This window comes from Dendrobates tinctorius, unplaced genomic scaffold, assembly GCF_039654945.1.
Source record: "Dendrobates tinctorius isolate UK_male_01 unplaced genomic scaffold, ASM3965494v1 ptg000011l, whole genome shotgun sequence".
NCBI lineage: Eukaryota > Metazoa > Chordata > Amphibia > Anura > Dendrobatidae > Dendrobates > Dendrobates tinctorius.
In genome coordinates, this window is record NW_027361679.1 from 101568786 (window position 1) to 101585326 (window position 16541).

The 16541-nt window shown below is 46.0% G+C and overlaps 1 protein-coding gene across 15 annotated transcripts in view; it reads left to right on the top strand.

Annotated features, from left to right (window-relative positions):
• The window catches only part of ADGRL3 (adhesion G protein-coupled receptor L3), a 948965-nt gene extending 933262 nt beyond the window's left edge, over positions 1–15703 (top strand). For 4 of the 15 annotated variants that reach the window (XM_073545376.1, XM_073545384.1, XM_073545391.1 and 1 more), the window contains one exon: positions 13047–15703. In XM_073545376.1, the coding sequence (XP_073401477.1) occupies positions 13047–13834 (788 nt within the window). In that variant the 3' untranslated portion in view covers positions 13835–15703. The remainder of the gene's footprint in view (positions 1–13046) is intronic. The other 11 variants (XM_073545473.1, XM_073545415.1, XM_073545464.1 and 8 more) reach the window with 6 other exon arrangements.
• Positions 15704–16541: the final 838 nt, after the last annotated feature.

Below are 16541 nucleotides of genomic sequence, written 5' to 3' on the forward strand. Positions count from 1 at the left end.
ATGTCCCCATTCCTGATTAACTATGGCTTTAATCCGCATTTTGGGGAGTTTTCTCGGGTGGATTCCGGTTGTCCAGGAGCAGAGGGGTCCGTTCTACGGTTAAAAAACCTCTGGGCTGAAGTCCGGCGTAATATCTCTCGAGCCCAGGGGAGATACAAATATTTTGCGGACAAAAAGAGAGCCTCGGGAGACATGTTTCAGGTAGGAGAGAAGGTTTGGCTCTCCACGCGTAACATCAACTTAAAGGTACCATCAGTTAAGTTGGGACCAAAGTTCATTGGTCCGTACGAGATTATGGAGATAGTCAACCCTGTGGCGTATAGGTTGCGTCTCCCCGCCTCCTTAAAAATATCTAATGTGTTCCATAAGTCTCTGTTGAAACCAGCAGGATCTGTCAAAGAGAACTCTGAGACTGTGGTTCCTCCAGTGCTGGTGGAGGGTCAATTGGAGTATGAGGTCGGACATATTGTGGACTCTCGGCGGGTGCGCCGCTCTTTGCAGTACCTGGTCCACTGGAAGGGATATGGACCAGAAGAGCGCTCATGGTCCCTGCTCGCTGGGTACATGAAGATCGCCTGGTTCAGGCGTTCCATGCCAAGTACCCGGGGAAGCCTGGGGGTCCAGAGGCCCCCCGTTGAGAGGGGGGTACTGTCATGATCCCAGTGCAGGTTTTGGAGCTGCACACCGGGGGTTAATGTCTGGAGCTCTGTGCAGGTTTTGACCTGCACACTTGGGGTTAATGATTGTGGCCTCTTTCTGGTTCTGGGAGAGCTTCATAAACCCCTGTGTAGCTTCAATCCCTGCCAGTTATACTTTTGCCTTTGGCCTAGTGTGCTGACCCCCGTGTGCCTGTTTGTTGCTATAGCTTGTTTATATGGTTCTGACCCGATTCTGTTTCCCGTTGTGAGTTTGCCTGTTGATTTTGTACTGCGTTATTATCTGTGTATGACTCATTGCCTGTGACCTGACTACTCTCTGCTCGCCCCTCTTGTACCTTACTGCTATCTCTGTGTGTGACTCATTGGCTACGTCCTGACTATTCTCACTGTCTATGCCCCTTGGTAACTTTGTCTCGCAGTTACTCTGCTAGGAATTGTCTTGCAGCTCCTAGCTCTGTGGAGTTTAAGCCACGCCTCTAGCAGTCACGTGCTTCAGGTCCTGCGGGTCTGAAGTACACATCTATTCGGTTGCTGCCCGCTCCACAGGTAGCTTTGAGCACTGTTCGCTTTACTCAGGACACGCGCACTGGCTCAGTGAGCAAGTTCAGTGCGGTGTCTCTGACAGCTTTACAGACATTATCATCACTGTGGCCAATTAGGCTCACAATCTAAATTCCCTATCAGTATGTCTTTAGAGTGTAGTAGGAATTCGGAGAACCCAGAGGAAAGCCACACAAACACAGGGAGAACATACAAACTCCTTGTAGATGTTGTCCTTGGTGGAATTTGAACACAAGAACCCATCGCTGCAATGATAACCAAGACGGTGGGAGCATTAGTCAATCCAAATGGCATAACAAGGTTTTCATAGCATTCCTCAGGTGTATTAAAAGCAGTCTTCCACTCATTCCCCTTCTTAATACAGATAAGATTATATGCACCCCTGAGGTCAAGTTTAGAATACCATTTTGCTCCTAACAATCTGGTTAAAGAGGCCTGAAATATGAGGGAGAGGATATGGATCCTACACTGTGACCCGATTTATTTAATGGAAATCTAGGCAGGGGCATAAAGCCCCATATTTTTCTTAACTAAGAGAAATCCTGTCACAACAGGAAATGAGAATGGTCCGATATGATCCATAGCCAACCCGGATATAAACCCTGGCTAAACAGGTGCCCAAGCAGTGTCCTTGACAGTACTCGCTCCATTTTACTACTTCCTGAGTCTGCCAGTCCACCACGGGATTGTGCAACGTAACACAAGGTAGTCAAACAACCACTGGAGGCAAACAAATATATATTGTCATTTTTTACATTTTAAAAATTACCAAAAGGAAAATTGGTAAAGGTAAAAGTCTCAGTACCCTTGAAGGTTTGTGTGCTCAGATAACTTTGATCAAGGCTTCATACGTTAGCCTGTTAGGGTATGTGCACATGATGCAGATTGGACTCAGGAATTTCCTGAGCGGATTCTGCATCTCTTGGCAGAATCCACAGGTCAAAATCTGGGCGTTTTTTATGTGGATTTTGTGCGGATTTAATGCGGATTGTCATCCGTTTTTTGGCCTGCAGTTTTCTATAATGAAATGGGTGTAGAAACGCAGCGGAATACGCACAAAGAATTGACATGCTGCGGAAAATAAACCGCTGCGGATTCCGTGCATAATTTTCCGCAGCATGTGCACAGCAATTTTATTTTTCCATTAGTTAACATTGTATGGTCAAACACTTGCGGATCTGCAGTGAATCCACATGGAAAATCAGCTGCGTATCCGCAACAAATCCGCAACGTGTGCATATTTCCCAGCTTTCTAAAAACCCAGCCTCCTCTAACCTTGTGCCAAAAAACTGCAGCCATGGGTTCTTCTAAACAGCTGCCTAGCATTCCGAATATGAAAATAGTTGAGGCTCATAAATCAGGAGGCTATAAAAAGATAGCAAAGCGTTTTCAAGTTGCCCTTTCCTCACTTCAAAATGTAATGAAAGGGCCTGTCACACTAAGCGATATCGCTAGCAATATCCCTATAACGTCACTGGTTTTTGTGACGTTATAGCGATATTGCTAGCGATATCGCTATGTCTGATACTTACCTCTGACCGGCTCGCCCGCTGGTTATCGCTGATCGCACGAGAACGTCCTGGGCCGTTTCTTGTCGTCAGCTTCCTGCTGGGCTTCCTGCTGTGACGACGAGCGAAGCGTGGAAGCGTGCGGGAGGACGTCAGGATCGCTTCGTCTGACAGGTAAGTAGCAACCCCCGAACCCTGCGATGTCGCTGGTGAGATCTGCCTGTGTGGCAGCTCACTAGCGACCACTTAGCGATGTACCAGCGATCCTGACCGCGTCATATCACTGGTCGGGATCGCTGGTACATCGCTAAGTGTGACAGTACCTTAAGACAGGAACAGTGAAGGTCAAGGTAAGGTTTGAAAGACCAAGCATAATTACAGCCATTTCTTCAGCTTTGAAGAAATGGCTGTACCACTGGTTCCACCACCAAATCAATGTAAAGTCAAGCTGTTTATACAATGTAAATACCATGTAAATGTAATGAAGACTTGAAGGGTCTGGCTACCATACATTATACTACTCTAGTCTAACTAAATCTAATCTAAACTACTCTAACCTAGTCCTCATAATCCTAGGAGTAGTATTGGTGTGACTGTCTCTCATGAATATGTCACGTCCCAGCAGCGGCGGGGCCCGCCGCCGCCTGTACTCACCGGTGCTCGCCACACCGCACTGTGCCCACCTCCTCCTCGTTCCCATCAGCCCGGCGCGTGCCTGCTTCGTGTGGGCGCCTTAGGCCACGGGCGCGCGCTCTGCAGGTCTCTTACCCTGCAGCGCCCGCCCAGTAGCCTGAGCGCCCAATCAGCCAGCAGCACGGGGTATATCAGGCGTCTCCAACATGGTGGAGACGCCTGATTATCGTGTGCCTTTCCTTACGGTATCCTGGCCAAGTGTTTAGGGGTTTCCCCTTCTCACTCTCTCTCCTTAGTCCCATATTCTGAGCTATATGGCGTCCGTGGACGACCGACTCCAGTCCCTACAGTCCTCTGCTGCCGCTTCAGCTCTACCTCGGGACCCCCTATCCCATCCGCCACCACACTTGGGGAAACCTCCCAGGTTTAGTGGCGACCCCAAGTTGTGTCGGGGGTTTTTAAACCAGTGCCGCTTGCACTTTGAGCTCCTGCTTCAGCAATACCCCTCTGATCATGCCAAGGTAGCTTTCATTGTGTCCCATCTTGAGGGGGAGGCCTTAGCTTGGGTAAATCCCCTGTGGGAGAGAGATGACCCGGTGGTATCAAGTATCCACAACTTCTTGGATACTTTTCGCAGGGTATTTGATGAGCCTGGCTGTGTTGCCTCCACCACTGAGGCTCTTTTCAATCTTCGCCAAGGCTCTCTCACCGTAGGACAGTATGCCATCCGCTTCCGGACACTGTCCTCTGAACTGGGGTGGAATAATGAGGCTTTGGTTGGGGCCTTTTGGAGGGGACTCTCCGGTAAAATAAAGGATGAGCTTGCTGGCCGAGACACTCCTACCACTCTGAAAGATCTTATATCCCTAGCTACCCGTATAGATTTACGGTTTCAGGAACGAACCTGGGAGTCAGTTAGGGTGAAGAGATCTTTTCGGCTATACCAAGCGCCCATTCCCCGCTCTCCGGCGTCTTCTAGTAATTCCACTCCTGAGCACATGCAAGTAGACCGGGTTGTCCGAGCAAGAACGCAGGGAGAGAAGGACGCAGGGCCTATGCCTTTATTGTGGTGGGGCTAATCATTTTGTGCGTACTTGCCCAGTGCGGCCGGGAAACGCCTCCGCCTAGGCCAGGTAAGAGAGGTCTTCCTAGGTGACACCGCTTCCTCTCTGCCCCTTACTATTTCGGCTTTAATTGTTTTAGGTCGGGAGCGCAGATCTGTGGAGGCGTATGTGGACTCGGGTGCGGCTGGTAACTTCATCCGGCTCAAAGAAGTGGACCAGCTCCGGATTCCGGTTGTTACATTAGAGAATCCTCGCTCCATCGCCTACGTGGATGGCAAACCACTACCTGAACCCATCACCATGGTCACTGACAAGGTGGAGATACAAGTTGGAGCTCTTCACCGAGAAAAAAATCGCCTTTTATGTTTTGCCCAGTTTGTCCCACGCCGTGCTCCTCGGCTTACCCTGGCTTCGTCTACATGAGCCCATTCTAGACTGGCATTCCGGGGAGATCCTCCGCTGGGGACACTTCTGCCATGAACGCTGTCTGTTGCCGGTATCTCGTCCAAGTCCGCAGCAAGCTCCTATCGATCTTCCTGGGCTTCCTATGGCTTACCACTTGTACGCCGATGTCTTCAGTAAGAAGGAGGCTGAGACACTACCGCCGCATCGTGCCTATGACTGCCCAATTGAGCTGTTCCCAGGAGCGATTCCTCCCAGGGGAAGAATTTATCCTCTGTCTCCAGCAGAAACCGCAGCCATGTCTGAATATGTCCAGGAAAACTTGGCTCGGAGTTTTATTCGGAAGTCATCTTCTCCTGCTGGAGCAGGGTTCTTTTTCGTCCGGAAGAAAGATGGATCCCTTCGGCCATGTATTGACTACCGAGGCCTGAACAGTATCACGGTCAAAAATAGGTATCCCCTTCCGCTGATCCCAGAACTCTTTGACCGCTTGAGAGGGGCCCGGATCTTTACCAAATTGGATCTGCGGGGAGCCTATAACTTGATCTGAATCCGTGTCGGGGATGAATGGAAGACGGCCTTCAATACTCGGGACTGCCATTACGAGTATTTGGTTATGCCTTTTGGTCTCTGTAATGCCCCGGTGGTTTTCCAGGAGTTCGTTAATGAGATCTTTCGAGACCTATTCTACTCATGTGTTGTCGTATACCTAGATGACATACTCATCTTTTCCCTTGACTTATCCACTCACAGAAGGAGTGTTTGGCTGGTTCTGCAACGTCTACGGGAGAACAGACTCTACGCTAAACTAGAAAAATGTCTGTTCGAGCAAACCTCATTGCCCTTCGTAGGGTATATAATCACGGACTCCGGAGTAAAGATGGACCCCGAAAAATTGTCTGCTGTGCTCAAATGGCCACGTCCGGTTGGAGTAAAAGCCATCCAACGGTTCCTGGGTTTCGCGAACTATTACAGACAGTTCATTCCCTTCTTCTCCTCGGTGACCAAGCCCATCTCTGCTTTGACCCGGAAAGGGACCAAACCAAATGCCTGGACTCCAGAGGCTGAAGAGGCCTTTCTCGCCTTGAAACAGTCCTTTGCTACCGCTCCGATTTTACATCGGCTGTTAGTCAATAGGCCTTTCATCCTAGAGGTGGATGCCTCCTCTACTGGTGCGGGAGCGGTCCTTTCTCAGCGGACAACTTCTGGTCAAGTGGTGCCTTGTGGGTACTTCTCTAAATCATTCTCTCCCACAGAATGCAATTGGAGACCGGGAATTACTGGCCATTAAGATGGCTTTGGAGGAGTGGCGGTATCTTTTAGAGGGGGGCAGTTCATCCATTCATAATCTTCACGGACCACAAGAATTTGGCGTATCTTCAGTCTGCGCAAAGGCTCAACTCCAGGCAAGCCAGGTGGTCACTATATTTCTGCCAGTTTGACTTCAAACTTCATTTTCGACCTGGGGACAGAAACATCAAGGCAGATGCTCTATCCAGGTCCCTACAGTCACCTGAGGTTGAGGAGGGTTCGTCTCATATCATTGAGCCTGCCAAAGTTATCACCGTGGCGCCCTCCCCCATTCCGCCAGGCAAGACCTTCGTCCCACAGAATAAGAGGTCGGAAGTCCTGGATTGGGGGCATTCCTCCAAGGATGCGGGTCACGTCGGGGTCAAGAAGACCCTCAGCCTTCTTTCGAGCTACTACTGGTGGCTTTCCCTTTGCCAAGATGTGACTGATTTTATAGCCTCCTGCACAACTTGTGCTCTGAACAAGGTATCAAGAAGTCTGTTGTCCGGTCTGTTCCACCCTCTGCCTCCTCCTGAAGCCCCTTGGCGACAGAATGGTATGGATGTCATTACCGATCTACCACGCTCTTCCGGGTGTACTACCATCTTAGTAGTGGTCGATCGCTTCTCCAAAATGGCCCATTTCATCCCGCTGCCCGGGTTACCTACGGCATCTGAGCTGGCCAAGGTCTTCATACACCAGATCTTTAGGCTTCATGGACTCCCTCAACGAATTGTCTACGATCGAGGGGTCCAGTTTACCTCCCGTTTTTGGAGGGCACTCAGCAAGCTCATGGGTATATCTCTGGACTTCTCCTCTGCTTATCACCCTCAGTCCAATGGGCAAGTGGAACGGATCAATCAGGTATTAACAGCCTACCTGCGTCACTTCTCTAACGCCCATGAAGACAACTGGGTGTCTCTTCTGCCGTGGGCAGAGTTTGCCCACAACAACCATCCTAATGAGTCCACCACCAAAACGCCGTTCTTCGTGGTTTCCAGCCAGAACCCTGGTGTTCCACTACCTCTCTCTACGCCTTCTGGTGTTCCCGCAGCAGATGCCCTCGCTACCGAATTTTCTCAAGTCTGGAAGGAGACCAGAGAGGCACTTGAAAGATCCAGTATCCAGATTAAGAGACATGCAGACAAGAGGCGCAGGGATCTTCCGCCATACCAACCTGGCGACAAAGTTTGGCTGTCAACTAAGTATATCCGCTTGAAGATACCTTCTTACAAACTGGGTCCTCGGTACATTGGCCCGTTCGAGGTTCTGGGACGCATTAACAACGTGGCTTTTAAATTGAGGTTGCCGGCTTCGCCTCGGGTCCCTAACGCCTTCCATGTCTCGCTCCTCAAACCTGTTGTTCTGAATCAGTATCACTCAGTCCCACCTCCTTCCCCTCAGCCAGTAGGGGCCGATAACGTCTTTGAGGTGAAGGAAATTCTTGCCGTGAAAAAAGTTCGGGGGCATACCCTCTTCCTCATTGATTGGAAGGGTTTTGGTCCCAAAGAGAGGTCCTGGGAACCCAAGGAGAATGTTAATGCTCCTCTTCTTTTAAGGAGGTTTTTGTCCAACCTCAGGAGAGGGACACGTAAAGGGGGGCTACTGTCACGTCGGCGGTGGTAGCCGCCGCCGTCCCAGCAGTGGCGGGGCTCGCCACCGCCTATATTCACCAGCGCTCGCCACGCCGCCCTATGCCCGCCTCCTCCTCGTTCCCCTCAGTCCGGCGCGTGCCTGCTTCGTGCGGGCGCCTTAGGCCGCGGGCGCGCGCTCTGTAGGTCTCTTACCCTGCAGCGCCCGCCCAGTAGCCTGAGCGCCCCATCAGCCCGCAGCACGGGGTATATCAGGCGTCTCCAACATGGTGGAGACAGCTGATTATCGTGTGCGTTTCCTTACGGTATCCTGGCCAAGTGTTTAGGGGTTTCCCCTTCTCACTCTCTCTCCTTAGTCCTATACTCCGTGTCTCCGTCCTGCACTCCAGTGCCCAGTCCTGTACTCTGTGTCTCCGTCCTGCACTCCAGTGCCCAATCCTGTACTCCGTGTCTCCGTCCTGCACTCCAGTGCCCAGTCCTGTACTCCGTGTCTCCGTCCTGCACCCCAGTGCCCAGTCCTGTACTCCGTGTCTCCGTCCTGCACTCCAGAGCCCAGTTCTGTACTCCGTTTCTCTGTCCTGCACCCCAGTGCCCAGTCCTGTACTCCGTGTCTCCGTCCTGTACTCCAGTGCCCAGTCCTGTACTCCGTGTCTCCGTCCCGTACTCCACTCTCTGTGCCTGGTCCTGTTCTCTGTATCTCCGTCCTGTACTCCAGTGCCCAGTCCTGTACTCCGTGTCTCCGTCCCGTACTCCGCTCTCTGTGCCTGGTCCTGTTCTCTGTGTTTCCATCCTGCACTCCACTCTGTACTTCCTACTCCGTTCTGCATTCCGTTCTCAGTCTTGTACCCCTCACTCAGTCCTTTGAGCCGCCCCTCTTGGTTCTAGCAGTCGCGACATCTGTCTTCCGAAGGCCTGCCCCTAATGGCCCCTGTATAGGGGTCGGCACCACCTGGTGCGCTCACCCCTAGGAGCTCCAGTGCCGCGATCCAGAGGGTCCATTCTCGGACGTAACCTACCTGCCGTCACAGAATACCTCTTCATGGCTTTACCTATGTAATATCCAGATCAATCTCTGATTATCATTGCATTCAAGACAAAAGCAGGTCTCATCAATGAAAAGGAAAGACCATTCAATCCAGCTTCTTGTCTGTAGATGGAGACTACATGGGCTATGTCATGAAGAGGCCATCACAAGGGATTGTCAAACTGGTCCAACTCCCGGGATTATGGTGCGGTTATGTCTCTTCCTGTAGACCCTGGCTGTCTTTTAAAATTATGTTCTCTGAAATGTTGAGAGCCACAGACTTTCAGTCATAGAGGCATGCAAGGAGTGGTTACAGTCATTGCTCACAGCACCACTCACTATAATGTGAGTCACAGCGCTAAGCATTCCCTGGAACTTTGATTGACAGCTGGCTATGCAGAGTGAGCTTTCAATTACAGTGCTGGGATATGCTTATAGCCACAGCTCACAATATAGTCAACAATGCTGGGAGCAGTGACTGCAGCCACACTGTGCAGGCCCCTATGATAGAAAGTCGGCTACATCTGGAAGGAAGTACCGTATATAATAGAGTATAAGCCAACCCAAATAAAAGTAGAGGCACCTAATTTTACCACAAAAACTGGGAAAACTTATTGACTCGATTATGTGCTGGGCACGCATTGTCCCCTCATCCCTATGCTGACATGCAAGGCTTCTCATCCTTTTCTGGGATGCATAACTCCTCATCCCTATTCTGGTATGCATGGCTCCTCATCCCTATTCGTGTATGCATGTCTCCTCATCCCTATTCTTGTATGCATGTCTCTTCATCACTATCCTTGTGTGCATGACCTTCTTATCCCTGTCCTGGTATGCATGGCTCCTCATCCCTATCCTGGTATGCATGGCTCCTCATCCCTATCCTTGTATGCATGGCTCTTCATCCCTATCCAGGTATGCATGACTCCTCATCCCTATCCTGGTCTGCATAGCTCCTCATCCCTATCCTGGTCTGCATGGCTCCTCATCCCTATCCTTGAATGATCCCTTTATGCATGGCCCCAATAAAAAAAAACCATAAAAAAATAAACCATCCTACTTACCTTCCTGCACTACCTCGCAGTGTCTTGTTCTTATGCCAGCAGCTTCTTTATTCTTGTAATCAGGGCATTGCAAGGACATCATAACCTGCTTACAAGAAGAGCACAGCTGCAGGAATACTCACCGCTCCCCACGCCGAGACTATGTGCGTGGAGGGCAGTGAGTATTAATTGCTATTACGTAGCACGCAGAGTGTTAGCCTCAGCTGAGGTGCAGTCACATGTGCCCACTACTTAAGAAAAATTAATATTCACTTCTCTCCAGGCACATGGGAGTGGAGAGAGGTGAATATTTCTCATAAGTAGCGGGCACACGTGATCACCCAGACGCTGCTGGAAGTCAGTGGCTGACATCGTGCACTATTACAGAGAAATGAATATTCACTGCCAGCGCAGTGAATATTAATTTTTCTTTAGCAGCAGGTACAGAAGTTTTCCGCAGCAGTCGGCTCCTGCCTATTGTCACCTGCTGCTCCACCGCTGCTGCTCCCCCTCCATGTTGTAGACCCTCTCACTCGAGTATAAGCCAAAGGGGGGCGTTGTTAGCACAAAAAAATGTGCTGAAAAACTTGGCTTATACTTGAGTATACACGGTACATTTATTTTCACCTCGTAGTTACGTTGTCAGTAATGCAGCTAGACATTGTAATGCTATTTACCTGCAGAATAACCTTATTTCTTTAGATAAATAGTGTTTACCAAGTTTAACAAAGTGACAGGTATGCTTTAAGGCTGCGTGCACACGTACTTTTTTGCCCTGCGGATTTTCCAGCGCAGAATTGAAGAAATCCGCAGGTCAAATGACCTGCATTTTTCCTGCGGATTTCTTCGATTTTTAATGCGGTTTTCTTGCGTTTTTTGTGCAGTTCACTGCGGTTCTCCTCCTGTGGATTTGGAGACAGGGGAGGTGGAAAACCACACAAAAGAAGTAACATGCTGCGGATTTTGTACCGCAGGAAAACCGCGCGGAAAAATCCGCAGCGTCTGCACAGCGGGTTTTTTTTTCCATTGATTAACATGCTACTGTACATCACAATGCGGATATGCAGCGTTTCTGCGTGGTAAAATCCGCTGCGGATCCGCTGGATATCTGCATCGTGTGCACACAGCCTTAAAGTCCCTCACCTTGTCTGTTGCAATTCCCATTGGTCCCACTGTAGGTTGCCTAAACTAAGCTCCTATTTCCTCCATTAGGGCCTGTTTGCATGGTGCATACCAGCTTTAGTATATGTGCAATACAAACATTAGCAGAAAAAAAATCACAGTCGCTGTGTTTTTCTGCCAGACACTATGGCTCGCAAAAAAAAACACCCAGTTTTGCGCACTGTCCATGAATTTACAGACAATTGGAAACTATACTGCTAGTATGGAGGTCTTAATGTGGAGACAGTGATTTTATGTTTCGTCAGAAAATGATTGCCGTAGAATGGGGATTATTTGCATTGTGGCAGTGCAGTGGAAAACGTGTCTTGAATCTCTACACACTGGCAACTCAGGACGCATTTACATTTTGCTGCCACCATGCACATGATCCTTTATTCTGCAGCAATCAATTCTGACAAAGGTCCAGATTAAAGGCCCCGTCACACTAAGCGACTTACCAGCGATCCCGACACCGATATCAAGGTGTCAGGATCGCTAGTAAGTCGCTATGTGATCACTGGTGAGCTGTCACACAGACAGCTTCACCAGCGATCAGCACAGCGATGCCAAGCGCCCGGCATCGCTGGCCATCCCTGTAAAAAATAGAATCAAAATAAAAAATATAGTTATTCTCACCTTCCGACGTCCTGTTCAGCCATCCTGCCTCTCTCCACGCTCCGGTCCCAGTGATCCTTTGCGAGAATGACCGCGAGATGTCACGGTCTCGAGGGATAACAAAGTCTCGCGGTCATTCGTGCAAAGGATCACTGGGACCGGAGCGTGGAGAGAGGCAGGATGGCTGAACGGGACGTCGGAAGGTGAGAATAACTATATTTTTTATTATTTTTTACACCTGATCGCTGGTCTCCCGCCTGTCACACACAGCGATGCGTGCTGGCCAGCGGGAGACCAGCGACCAAAGAAATGTCCAGAGGTTTCTTCCAGCGATCAGCGATACCGGCAGGGGGGCCGCTCGCTGATCGCTGTCACACACAGCGATCTCGCTGGTGAGATCGCTGTTACGTCACAAAAGTTGTGACTCAGCAGCGATCTCGCTACCGAGATCACTTAGTGTGATGGGGCCTTAAGACCAAAACATTATAATTAGTGATGAGCAAAGTGTTCCGATAAGATGTTATCCGAACACACTCAGGGGGGTAACAGAGTGTCTTCAGTGTGCTCGAAAAATATGTTCAAGTCTTCGCGGCTCATTCTGTGGACATTGGATGCAGTCAGCCTGTCTAAACAGGCTTCTAAATGACCCCAAATGTGTAGTCAATTAGGGGTGGTTTAACACCGCAAGTGGCCCTGTGTAAATGCATTTTTGTGGGGGGTTTTTTTACTGTAGCTTTTGTTTTCTTTGTTCATGCTGAATACTGAGAAGACACTGACATTAACCAGATAATTAAAGGATAAGTGTTCCTATTTATTTTGCCCCATTGTTGCAGATATATACAGATGAGAGGAGTTAAGCGATAGAATAAATGCAATTTAACAATACAGCATGGTTAATTTCAGTAGTCTAAATTAAGTTGCCAACCAAAATGAATAATAAAGTTTCTTCATAATTCAATTCTAAGTTTATTCGGTAATGTAGACCATCGCACAACAGCAACATTACCTAGGGTCTGTAAAATGATTTACAATCACTATAATCAGCAAGTCTTCTATTCTATTGTATTGCCTGGGATTAGTGATGAGCGACCGTGCTGGGATAAGGTGTTATCTGAACATGCTCATGTGCTAACAGAGTGACTTTGGCATTCTGGAAAAATATGTTCAAGTCCCCGCGCGTGTATATTTCTCGGTTGTTCAACAGCCGCAACATATGCAGGAATTACCTGTTTGTTAGACAGTCCCTCCATGAGTTGTCTAACAGCCATGAGACATGCAAGAACGGGGATTCAAACATATTATTCAAGCACTTGGTTAGCACCCGAGAATGCTCAGATAACACCTTATCCAAACACGTTCGCTCATCACTACCTGGGAATTTCTGTATGGTTGGCAACCATGACCCAAAATTGTGCTTAAATAAACTATTGTAAATATTCTTTACCATGTTTTAACCTTAAGTGTTTTTCTTTTTTATATATATATATTTTCCAGAGGGAATCCTGAACAATGCCAGAGATACAAGTGTCATGGATACTCTACCACTGAATGGTAACCATATGAACAGCTATAACCTTGCAACACGGGAGTATCTTAGGGACTGTGTAAAAATAATCGACCGTGGCTTTAACCACAAAGAATCTGCCTTAGAAAAAAAGATTTTGAAGGAGCTCACTTCGAACTATATACCTTCCTATCTGAATAACCATGAACGCTCATGTGAACAAAGTAGGAATCTAGTAAACAAGTTGATAAATAACATTAACAATTTAAAAGAGGATGAAGCAGTTCTCGATGACGCTACATGCTTAACTAATGACGAAATTCTTGGTTTAGAACTGATAAATGAGGAATCTAATGCTCCATTGCTGCCCTCCCGTGCCCTCACTGTTGATAGTTATCAGCCTCTTCACTTTACTAGGGGGAAAATTCCACCAGAAAACAGTGAGAGTGTTTTCCCTTTGTTAACAAATGAGCACATTGAAGCAATGCAATCACCTACCAGAGATTTTCTCTACACAAGCATGCCAACTCTAACTGGCACCGCTCTCACGGGAAGTGTTTCAACTAGTACTCAAGCGGATTCATCACCAGTCAAAACTAAGGATGCGGAAGAATCATACTATAAAAGCATGCCAAACTTGGGTACCCAACATAAAATACATCAACTTCATACATACTATCCGCTAGGACGGGGAAGCAGCGATGGATTCATATTTCCACTGAGCAAAGATGGAACACCTTTTGCGGAAAAACCAGCTCACCTCGTCACAAGTCTATAGGATGTGAAAGAGAAAAGTAGTAATCTTAACAAACTCTTTTATGATTTACTATAAGAAATAATATTGTGTGTGCTCCTAAATCTTTATGCTGTAAGACATTTTTTAAAATGACATTTTTAGTCCTGTGTACGGGATACAAATGTAATGCTCTGTTTTCTTTTTTTTTTCTTTTTTTTTAAGTAATTGTCCCAAAAAGACTTAATTATGTTAATAAAAAAAATAAGAAAGAATGAAAGAAAGAGAGAGACAATGAATGGCAATATTTGTAGCTTTTATGTATTATACTGTTACCTGAATAATTGGATATTGTTTCTTAATAACACACAATAATTTGGACTGGTGGCTTGACATTTATAGAAAAAATGTATTTTTCACATACATTAGTCACAATTTGGTAATGAAATTGTCATACAAGAACATTATATATTTAGATCAACAGTTTGGAACAGATTTAGCAATGTATTAACATCAGATTTCGGGAGAGAGATCCGACATTCATTCAAGACACCATTCAAAACATGCTATTTGATTAGAAAGAGTTGGTTGGACTTCAGATTTTCATGAAGTTCGACTCATTTACTAACAACCTACACCACTTTACTGGTTAGAAAAGTGTCCGAAAAAGTCTACAACTAATCTGGAATTGAGCTTGCTGCTCAGGAGAGAAATAGTAGTGGTAGACCTACCTACCATAGAGGCTGTCCTAACACCCTTTGAGAGAGGGTTATCTATTCCAAGTCACTTTCAGCCCATTTGGTGATAATCTGCATATTGAAGTGGTCATTACAATTCATACAAGGTTAGCAAACAAGGAAATGAAAAATGTGATTAAACTAAAAAAAATGAGATAAGGTCACGAGTACTTGTCCTCCAAGTAAGGAGTGTTGTGGTCAAATTGGCCATTATGTGTGCGCCTGATGTAGGAAAACTAGACTGTGAGCCTGACTGGGGACAGGACCTGTTAAATGATGACAATGTCAGTACGGCGCTAAGCAAGAGAAATAATCTGAAAGGGACTGATTTTTTTTAATCTTTGTCCCCTTTCCTCTTGTATACCAGCGACCAGTATTAATAAATCTCCATCATTATGTTATCAAATTCTTCATTCCATTTAACAATGCAAACTAATGAATATCTATTTTCTGGTACCGTTATGAAAATGATTATTCCACATCCACATCCCAATCTAAGACATAATTGAATTAGTGCTGCAAACTTTTAGGCTTACCATATTTTTTGTTTTATTATTTATTTTATTTTTTTTATTATTACAGGTGACAAAATGTTGCTACGTCAAAATAAGAAAATGGATTCAAAATGAACAAAAACACAATACTCAAAATATTAACCAATTTTAAAATCACATGCTAATTTGATATCTTTGTTATGTGCTGTATTAACAAACTATACAAACAAATTAAATGAAAAGAAAACTAATGGCATAAATATAAAGATTTAATGTGATGTGCATTTACTATCATCGCACCTCTAATGTATGCTTTTTTTCCTGAAAGTTGTGTCCCTGTTAATGTAGTGAAAAAAAAATATAAATTTTTTTGTTCTTATTGTCTCACAACTTTGTCTCAGTCAGAAATTGTCAGTTATGTTAATATTTTTGTTGATAAAACAAGTAAGTTGATTTTGAAGTACTTACATTAACAAAATATTGTTTTCTAATTTCCAATATTTGCTTTTTTTTTTTATTATTTTTTGTATTTTTGTTTTTATGTTATATATTTTTTTTACTGGAAGTTTATGAATATAATGAACATACCCATAAACTTCCAATATTCTGGCATGATTGTAACAGGCTAAATGGCAATTTGGTTTTGTATAATCCAGAAAATAAAAAGGGTTTGTTCAAGTTAATATTGAAAGTTCCAAACATTTCATAACTGTTCACAAGGTTGATCCTATATAAAACGTGCACATATTTTTTTATTGTATCGTACACGCTATTTAATTTATGTTTATGCATGTAGGATGTAGCACCAATCATAACACTGATTATGTAGTCAGTCAGCTTTAAATCTAGTCTTCTGTTAGATAATTGGGCCCCAATATTTTGTCAGACCCTAAACCACCTGAAGAATCATCTTGTAGATCAAGTCTGTCCCATTAGTAATATGAAATGAAATTGAACCTATCAGGTCAACTGACACTTTTAAATTGCTCTCAACGTGGTTTAGACTTTTATTAATGTATTCAATTTTAAATCGAAAATGGATTGTTGTGAACACGTTTGACCTGGCTTCTGAGTTTGGGCTCCCTCTGGTGGTTACTGCTGGTAATGGAGCAGATGTTACAGACTGGGGAGATTTAAGTGAACAACCTTCCCTCAAATCTTGCCGGTGATTTGGTTTGCTTCCTGAGCATATTTTGAAGTCTGTTTGTCTCCTATTCCGTCCTGCATCTTTTAGATAAGTTATTTGTCTTCTTGAATCTTTTTTTGCATTGGATCCATTTTTGCTTGTCTCTGATTTTTGCTTAGCTGGTGTGAGTTCAGCCTGGTTCCCTGATGGGACCTGCGCTGTACTGTGTTCCATATGCCACAGCGTATGTTAGTCTTTTTAGTAACCAGTTCACACCAGAGTTCTGATTTAGTGGGGGAGAGGTCGTGTAGCCTCAGTATTTTTGCATATCAGACGTGTTGGATTTTTCTTAGTTTTGTTTGCGTGATTGCAGACAGTATCCTTTCCTGCCCTGT